Here is a 10483-nt window from a genome sequence, read left to right on the forward strand (position 1 = left end):
AAGTGCTCATGGAACATTCTCCAGGATAGATCATATCTTGGGTCACAAATCAAGCCTTGGTCAATTTAAGAAAATTGAAATTGTATCAAGTATCTTTTCCGACCACAACGCTATGAGACTAGATATCAATTACAGGAAAAGATCTGTAAAAAATACAAACACATGGAGGCTACACAATACATTACTTAATAACGAAGTGATTACTGAAGAAATCAAAGGGGAAATCAAAAAATACCTAGAAACAAATGACAATGGAGACACGACGACCCAAAACCTATGGGACGCAGCAAAAGCAGTGCTAAGAGGGAAGTTTATAGCAATACAAGCCTACCTCAAGAAACAGGAAACATCTCGAATAAACAACCTAACCTTGCACCTAAAGCAATTAGAGAAAGAAGAACAAAAAAACCCCAAAGCCAGCAGAAGGAAAGAAATTATAAAGATCAGGTCAGAAATAAATGAAAAAGAAATGAAGGAAACAATAGCAAAAATCAATGAAACTAAAAGCTGGTTCTTTGAGAAGATAAACAAAATTGATAAACCATTAGCCAGACTCATCAAGAGAAAAAGGGAGAAGACTCAGATCAATAGAATTAGAAATGAAAAAGGAGAAGTAACCACTGACACTGCAGAAATACAAAAGATCATGAGAGATTACTACAAGCAACTCTATGCCAAGAAAATGGACAACCTGGAAGACATGGACAGATTCTTAGAAATGCACAAACTGCCGAGACTGAACCAGGAAGAAATAGAAAATATGAACAGACCAATCACAAGCACTGAAATTGAAACTGTGATTAAAAACCTTCCAACAAACAAAAGCCCAGGACCAGATGGCTTCACAGGTGAATTCTATCAAACATTTAGAGAAGAGCTAACACCTATCCTTCTCAAACTCTTCCAAAATATTGCAGAGGGAGGAACACTCCCAAACTCATTCTACGAGGCCACCATCACCCTGATACCAAAACCAGACAAAGATGTCACAAAGAAAGAAAACTACAGGCCAATATCACTGATGAACATAGATGCAAAAATCCTCAACAAAATACTAGCAAACAGAATCCAACAGCACATTAAAAGGATCATACACCATGATCAAGTGGGGTTTATCCCAGGAATGCAAGGATTCTTCAATATATGCAAATCAATCAACGTGATACACCATATTAACAAATTGAAGGAGAAAAACCATATGATCATCTCAATAGATGCAGAGAAAGCTTTCGACAAAATTCAACACCCATTTATGATAAAAGCCCTGCAGAAAGTAGGCATAGAGGGAACTTTCCTCAACATAATAAAGGCCATATATGACAAACCCACAGCCAACATTGTCCTCAATGGTGAAAAACTGATACCATTTCCACTAAGATCAGGAACAAGACAAGGTTGCCCACTCTCACCACTATTATTCAACATAGTTTTGGAAGTGTTAGCCACAGCAATCAGAGAAGACAAAGAAATAAAAGGAATCCTAATCGGAAAAGAAGAAGTAAAGCTGTCACTATTTGCAGATGGCATGATACTATACATAGAGAATCCTAAAGATGCTACCAGAAAACTCCTAGAGCTAATCAATGAATTTGGTAAAGTAGCAGGATACAAAATTAATGCACAGAAATCTCTTGCATTTCTATACACTAATGACGAAAAATCTGAAAGTGAAATTAAGAAAACACTCCCATTTACCATTGCAACAAAAAGAATAAAATATCTAGGAATAAACCTACCTAAGGAGACAAAAGACCTCTATACGAAATCTATAAGACACTGATGAAAGAAATTAAAGATGATACAAACAGATGGAGAGATATACCATGTTCTTGGATTGGAAGAATCAACATTGTGAAAATGACTCTACTACCCAAAGCAATCTACAGATTCATTGCAATCCCTATCAAACTACCACTGGCATTTTTCACAGAACTAGAACAAAAAATTTCACAATTTGTATGGAAACACAAAAGACCCCGAATAGCCAAAGCAATCTTGAGAACGAAAAATGGAGCTGGGGGAATCAGGCTCCCTGACTTCAGACTATATTACAAAGCTTCAGTAATCAAGACAGTTTGGTACTGGCACAAAAACAGAAATATAGATCAATGGAACAGGATAGAAAGCCCAGAGATAAACCCACACACATATGGTCACCTTATCTGATAAAGGAGGCAAGCATATACAGTGGAGAAAAGACAGCCTCTTCAATAAGTGGTGCTGGGAAAATTGGACAGGTACATGTAAAAGTATGAAATTAGAACACTCCCTGACACCATGCACAAAAATAAACTCAAAATGGATTAAAGACCTAAGTGTAAGGGCAGACACTATCAAACTCTTAGAGGAAAACATAGGCAGAACACTCTATGACATACATCACAGCAAGATTCTTTTTGACCCAGCTCCCAGAGAAATGGAAATAAGAACACAAATAAACAAATGGGACCTAATGAAACTTAAAAGCTTTTGCACAGCAAAGGAAACCATAAACAAGACCAAAAGACAACCCTCAGAATGGGAGAAAATATTTGCAAATGAAGCAACTGACAAAGGATTAATCTCCAAGATTTACAAGCAGCTCATGCAGCTCAATAACAAAAAAACGAACAACCCAATCCAAAAATGGGCAGAAGACCTAAATAGACATTTCTCCAAAGAAGATATACAGATGGCCTACAGACACATGAAAGAATGCTCAACATCATTAATCATTAGAGAAATGCAAATCAAAACTATAATGAGATATCATCTCACACCGGTCAGAATGGCCATCATCAAAAAATCTAGAAACAATAAATGCTGGAGAGGGTGTGGAGGAAAGGGAACACTCTTGCACTGTTGGTGGGAATGTAAATTGATACAGCCACTATGGAGAACAGTATGGAGGTTCCTTAAAAAACTACAAATAGAACTACCATGCGACCCAGCAATCCCACTACTGGGCATATACCCTGAGAAAACCATAGGTCAAAAAGAGTCATGTACCAAAATGTTCATTGCAGCTCTATTTACAATAGCCAGGACGTGGAAGCAACCTAAATGTCCATCGACAGATGAATGGATGAAGAAGATGTGGCACATATATACAATGGAATATTACTCAGCCATAAAAAGAAATGAAATGGAGGTATTTGTAATGAGGTGGATGGAGTTAGAGTCTGTCATACAGAGTGAAGTAAGTCAGAAAGAGAAAAACAAATACAGTATGCTAACACATATATATGGAATCTAAGGGAAAAAAAAAAAAAGGTCATGAAGAACCTAGTGGCAAGACGGGAATAAAGACACAGACCTACTAGAGAATGGACTTGAGGATATGGGGAGGGGGTGGGGTGAGATGTGACAGGGTAAGAGAGTGTCATGGACATATATACACTACCAAATGTAAAATAGATAGCTAGTGGGAAGCAGCCGCATAGCACAGGGAGATCAGCTCGGTGCTTTGTGACCACCTAGAGGGGTGGGATGGGGAGGGTGGGAGGGAGGGAGATGCAAGAGGGAAGAGAAATGGGAACATATTGTATGTGTATAACTGATTCACTTTGTTATAAAGCAGAAGCTAACACACCATTGTAAGGCAATTATACTTCAATAAAGATGTTTAAAAAAATAATAATAATAATACATGATAGGAATTGTTACCAACCCTTCCGAGTCGTCCCCAACAAGGGTCCTCCTGCGTCAATAGAACGAAGGTAAGTTCGGCTCAGAAGCAAAGGAAAGCTTTATTCTTTGATCAAAGAATGGAGAGATGAGAGCTGGAGCTACTGAGTCCACGCCCTCCCGGACCGGCTGCGCGCAGGGCTGCTTCACAGGGATCTCGTCAGCAGGGGGAAGGGGTGGGGCTCGCGCCAGGCTGGTGCGCGCCTGCGCAGCTCACGCTCCAGATTGCAGTGCGGGGCGCAGCGTCTCTGCACACGGCGCGCTGCCACCGTCTTACATTGAATGTCCTGTGCAGCGCTTCTGCCCACAGGTTGACGGCCTAATGAGCTGAAGTGTCAGGCGCAGCCCTTTCGCACTAGGAACTCTGGCATGAAGTCCCGGGGGGGCGAGGGCTCTGCGCAGCACACTATGAGCAAGTGAAACCAAAGGAGGCACAAAGGAAAAGAAAAAGAAAGGTTAGACTTTATTTTATTACCCGGATTCTATTATTATCTCCTGGGAATTGTGAAAGGGCTTTGCCGGGGACAAATGTGAGACATACCTCTCATATTACCCACGTCTTTCAAGTGTGCCTGCTCCCCTCTGTAGCTGAGTTGACAGTTTTTTTTTTTTTTTTTTGAAATTTATTTCTTTATGGCTGTGTTGGGTCTTCGTTTCTGTGTGAGGGTTTTCTCTAGTTGCGGCAAGCGGGGTCCACTCCTCATCGCGGTGCGCAGGCCTCTCACTGTCGCGGACTCTCTTGTTGCGGAACACAGGCTCCAGACGCGCAGGCTCAGTAGTTGTGGCTCACGGGTCCAGTTGCTCCGTGGCATGTGGGATCTTCCCGGACCAGGGCTTGAACCCGTGTCCCCTGCATTGGCAGGCAGATTCTCAACCACTGCGCCACCAGGGAAGCCCTACAGTTTTTATTTTATTTGCTGTCAGGATGACTGAGTTATCACCTGAACCTTCTGTTTTCCCCACATTTTGACCTTAAGAAGTCCTTCCATAACTTGCAGAGGTTGGTCTCGTTACCCCAGGTGTTCCTTAGTTACTTCCATTAGGTACTGACTAGAAAAGGAAAATGGTGTGGTTGTCTGACGAGCTACTTAAGACCACAGTACTTCATATTTTAGTCTGGGGTCATTTGGTTGCAAGTAACAGAGATTCACATAAAGTACCTTAGGCAAAATTGAGAAACTTATTGAAAGGGTGTAGAGTTACTTCATGGACCCCAGAGGAAGAGCATTCAGACTCTGTGAGAAACCAGTCTAGTGCTTTATCTATAAAGGCTGGGAGAAGACTGGTTTTGCCAGCTTTCACTGAGTTAGGCAGGAGTAAATCTAGTGTTGATCTTTAAATTGTGGAGATGATATGTATCTATTTACTTTAGCTTTGAGACTTGAGTTGTAATTATAGGACAACATGAAAACTGCCACAAAATATCATGGTTTACTTGTCTGTTTCATATTGATCTTTAAAATCTGAAATAAAATCTTTCACTTAATAGCAGGCTAAGTTTTGTAACTGGCTATGCAAACGTTAACTACTGTAAGAAACTTCCATTTATCCATTTTCTTTCCTATCTCTTTAAAAACTCTAATCAAGGTGCTTCCACTAATTTTACTCGTCTTGTCAGATGAGTGAGTGAGGCCAGTAAAGAATTTACAAAAACCAAAGTATAATTATTAAAGATCTACTCTCTTCTAGGTATCCCAATTTCTGAGTTCTTCTCTCCTATCCTTCATATTTATACCTTAGAGAATTATACTTTGGAGAAATAGTGGACATGAAATTATTTCTTTCCTCTGTACCCCACTCACCCTTAATAAATCTGCTCAAGCCCTGTGATTAGAGAGTCTGCTCCCAGAGAAACTTCTAAATGGGCAAGGCCCCCATAACCCCATATCCTTGGCCACAGCAGATAGAACTGGGGTTTAATATCTGACCCAGTCAGTTGCTTTCGCAAAGGAAGTTCTTGGAGTAAAGACCAAATAAGGACAATAATCGCATGACAAAATTTTTTATTATGTGATCAGCAAAAGAAGAGAATGTCAGTCTACAGGACAGAGTGCAGTAAAAGAGTTCTTAGGAGACCAAACATGTGTCCCTGGAAGTTCAAATGCATATGTGAGTGTAATGACCTAAGCTGTTTCTTACCCAAAAGATTGAATAGATGAAAAGCTTGCTAAATTAGTCCATATTGGCAAAGATATTGAAAGAAGCAACAGCAGTGTAGCCTTTATTAGCCTGGCAAGGACATGCAAGTTTGCCATCAGTCAAGGGACATTAGGTTTGAGCCATTTTACCAGTCGCCAATCCAGAGGCTATCATCTAGGTAAGAAGAACCTAGGAGCAAGTTGGATCTGTGAAGTCATTGGAAAAAGTCATCTAGAAAGCACATGACCCACACCAGACAACTCTACAGCAAGGACACTCTCCTTATAGGTCCTCTAAAGAATTTGTACTTGTGGCCATGCAGTATATCAAAGACAAGGGACTGAAGCAGAATGAGTTACGTGAAAGATTATTGCTTCTTTCTTTTAATCCCATATCTCCACAATCTGATTTTAGAGGAATCTGAAGCACAAGAGGGAAGAGAGTACAGTCATAAGGCAGGAAAGACTTTGAATTAGAATTTTCAGTGAAATTTTAACTTAGATTGGTCTAAACTTTTTAATATTAAAAAGTGATTATTATTGTGATAATATGTTCTAATAACAGAATATGGCCATAGCTACCCACATGATTTTTGAGACTGACAGATGTCAGAAGACCCAAAGAAGTAATTTCCAACATGTCCCAGCTAGTGTTTCTAAATGAGAGGAGCCTGAAAGCTGAGTTCAGACAATTTTGACTTCAGTGACTCCTTAGAATGCATGCAATAGAAGGAGAGAATAGGAAAGCTACCTGATAGGAATGCAATATTCTCTAAGGGTGAGATTGGGTTGTTGCAGAGGGGTACAAAATAGAACATAATTATTATAAGACACATTAACATTTAAGGAAAATGGTTAAAAAGCCATCAGACCATGTTAAAGAACTTGTAACCATTACAGAACTGAGTTTTGGAATCCAAATGAGTCTTCAGAAATCTAGAAAGGTTAAAAATAGATATTGATGGTCATATACTAAACCAATGGACAAAATCTGACCAATATACCTTGATGTTAATACACCCTAGGATTTCTGGTGGAGACAGTGGTTCTCACTGTTAGATTTAAAGAATGGCTATTGTTTATGAGGGTGAAGGAGATGAGAAAAATTTAGGATTCATTTGTCCAGAGGAAATTTTTTACAGTCTGAAACAGTGCATCAAGATTTCTCCAGATATCGTTTACCTACCAGTGACTGGTGTGGGATGGTATTTGAAGGTGTTGGAATATTTAGATAGTATAATTGTATTTGGAAAGACTTGGGGAGGAAAAATCTGAATCCTTAGAGTTTTATACTATCTCAAGGAAGCTGAATAGAAAATGTTTCCTAGGAAGTATTAGTTCTGATGTGACCATGACTCTGTTAATTATATAGCAGACATAGTTTCTCATCAGGGGAAATCTTGTCCTTATATACTACCCTCCTCCCAGTTGATGTAGAGAAGTGACAATGCTTTGGAAGTTCAGCTGGTGTTTAAGACTGGCAATCAAAGATTCCACCTGGATCCTGCGTCTCTCACTGATGTGATTTGTGAACATTTGGTTAGCACCAAGCTCCCTCCCATCTGTAAGCTAATGCTGGTGGCAGCTGTGGGAGAGAAAGGGCTGACACTACCACCTCCAGGGAAACCTGGAGCAGGTATTCTAAACCCTAGACCAGTGATTCCGAACCATGTCTGATTATGAGAACCACCTGGGGAGATTTTTTAAAATTCAGAAATTCTGATTCAGGTAATCTGTTTTTCCTTTTAAAATCTCCCCGGGTGAATTTAATATTTTGCAAGGGTTGAGAACCACTGTTTTGTTTTATTAAGGTAACCTTGGTTTATAACATTATATGTTTCTTGTATACAACATTATATTTGGACTTCTATATACACTGCAGCATGTCCATCACTATACGTTTGGTTTCCAGTCATTACCATATGGTTGACTCCCTTTACCCATTTCACCCTCCCCCACCCCCTCCCCCTCTGGTAACCACTAATCTGTTCTCTGTATCTATGTATTTTCTGTTTGGTTTGTTCATTTATTTTGTTGTCTTTCTTTACATTCCACGTATGAGTGAAATCATACGGTACTTGACTTATTTTACTTAGCATATTAATGCCCTCAGGGTCCATCCATGTTGTTGCAAATAGCAAGATTTCATCTTTTTATGGCTGAGTAGTAGTATTCCATTGTATATATATATGCCACATCTTTATCCATTCATCCATTTATGGGCACTTAGCTTGTTTCCATATCTTGAGTATTGTAAATAATGTTGCAGTGAACATAGGGGTGCATATATCTTTCCAATTAGTGTTTTTGTATTGTTTGGATAAGTATCCAGAAATGAAATAGCTGGATCATTTACTAGTTCTAGTCTTAATTTTTTGAGGAATCTCCATTGATATAAGTGGGGTGTTAAAAGTTCTAATTGTAGTTGTGTTGCTGTCAGTTTCTCCCTTTGGGTCTGTTAATAATTGCTTTAAATATTTTGGGGCTGTTATATTAGCTGCATATATATTAATAACTTATGTCTTCTTGATGAATTGTCCTCTTTATCACTCTATAGTGTCCATCTTTGTCTCTTGTTACCTTTTTTTTTTAAAATTAATTAATTAATTTATTTATTTTTGGCTGTGTTGGGTCTTCGTGTCTGTGCGAGGGCTTTCTCTAGTTGCGGCAAGTGGGGGCCACTCTTCATCGTGGTGCGTGGGCCTCTCACTATCGCGGCCTCTCTTGTTGCGGAGCACAGGCTCCAGACGCGCAGGCTCAGTAGTTGTGGCTCACGGGCCTAGTTGCTCCGCGGCATGTGGGATCTTCCCAGACCAGGGCTCGAACCCGTGTCCCCTGCATTAGCAGGCATATTCTCAACCACTGCGCCACCAGGAAAGCCCCTCTTGTTACCTTTTTTGATTGAAGTTTATTTTGTTGGATGGGTGTGGCTATACCCACTTTCTTTTGGCTGTCATTTGTTTGGAGTATCATCTTCCCTCCCTTCGCTTGGAGCTTCAGTTTATCTTTAGAGCTGGATGAGTCGCCTGGATATAGCATATAGTTGGGTCTTGTTTTTAATCCATCCATCCACTCTATTTCTTTTGACTGGTGAATTCAACCCATTTACATTTAGGGGGATTACTGATAAATGAGGACTTAGTACTGCTATTTTGTCTTTTGTTTTCTGGTTCTTTTATATCTCCATTGTTTCTTTTTCCTTGTGTTTATGTCTGCCATTTTAGTCTGGCAGTTTCTTTGATGTTTTTCTCAGTTTCCTCTTTTTTTATATTTTGTGTCTCTGCCCTAGATTTATGTTTCGTGGTTACCGTGAGGTTTGTATAAAATGTGTCATAGGTAGAGAAACAACAGTGCGGCGTGAACATGGGGAAGCAAAAGAAAACACGGAAGTATGTGACCATGAAGCGAATGCTTAGTCTCAGAGATCAGAGGCTTAAAGAAAAGGATAGATTAAAACCGAGAAAGAAAGAAAAGAAAGATCCCAGTGCACTCAAGGAAAGAGAAGTCCCCCAACACCCTTCCTGCTTATTCTTCCAATATAACACACAGCTGGGCCCACCTTACCACAACCTGGTCGATACCAACTTTATCAACATTTCCATTAAAGCCAAACTGGACTTAGTGCAGTCAATGATGGACTGTCTGTATGCCAAGTGTATCCCTTCTATAACTGACTGCGTAATGGCTGAAATTGAGAAATCGGGGCAGAAGTATCGAGTGGCTCTAAGGATTGCCAAGGATCCAAAATTTGAACGATTACCATGCACACACAAAGGAACCTATGCAGTTGACTGCTTAGTACAAAGAGTAACTCAGCACAAGTGTTATATTGTGGCCACAGTTGACTGGGACCTTAAACAAAGAATCCGGAAGATCCCTGGAGTTCCCATCATGTACATTTCTAACCATAGGTACAACACTGAGCGGTTGCCAGATGATTATGGGGCCCCTCGGTTCTAATTCTTAAAAGACAAATTTCCTCTGCCTTCCTTCGACCAACTTTATCTTTTGCCAGTTCATTAAACATGCTATAGCATGAATTATTATTCCACTCACCCGTATGCTCTGTAATGAGCTGAGTATGGTTAAATACACTCACTTTTTAATGTTGTTTTGAAAATTATATTTTGTGTCATTTTAAAATTTGTTGCATCTTTTTATAAATCAAATAATTGCTCACATAAAAAAAAATGTCTCATAGGTAAAATAGTCCTTTTTCTCCTGATAGTGTCTTATCTTCATTTGCCTACATGGCTTCCATCCTTTTCCTATTCCCCTTTTATGTTTTTATTGTCTCAAATAACCTCTTTTTACGTTGTGAGTTTGCTGCCAAATAGAAGTAGCTAATGTTAATTTTTACTGCTTTTTTCTCTTTAACCTTTATGCTATAATTAAATGTTTAACAACCTATTCTGATACAGAGTAGCAATTTTTTGATTCTATTTATCACCTTACTCAAAGTTTTCTGTACTTTGCCCTTTTTTTTTCTGGAAGAAGAGTTCCTTTCTACATTTCTTGTTAGACAGGTCTAGTGGTGATGAACTCCCTCAGCTTTTGTCTGGGAAAGCCTTTATTTCTCCTTCATATCTGAAGCATAACTTTGCTGGATAGAGTACTCTTGGCCGATATTTTTTACCTTTTGATATTTTGAATATGTCATTCCACTCTCTCCTGGCCTA

General features: G+C 39.4%; 1 protein-coding gene across 1 annotated transcript; it reads left to right on the forward strand.

Moving 5' to 3' along the window:
• The first annotated feature begins 9155 nt into the window (after positions 1-9155).
• Positions 9156-9764, forward strand: LOC103012635 (rRNA-processing protein FCF1 homolog). The gene has a single exon (XM_057545934.1). The coding sequence runs from the start codon at positions 9168-9170 to the stop codon at positions 9762-9764; it is 597 nt and encodes a 198-aa protein (XP_057401917.1). The 5' UTR covers positions 9156-9167.
• The last annotated feature ends 719 nt before the right edge of the window (positions 9765-10483 follow it).

This window comes from Balaenoptera acutorostrata, chromosome 4, assembly GCF_949987535.1.
Source record: "Balaenoptera acutorostrata chromosome 4, mBalAcu1.1, whole genome shotgun sequence".
NCBI lineage: Eukaryota > Metazoa > Chordata > Mammalia > Artiodactyla > Balaenopteridae > Balaenoptera > Balaenoptera acutorostrata.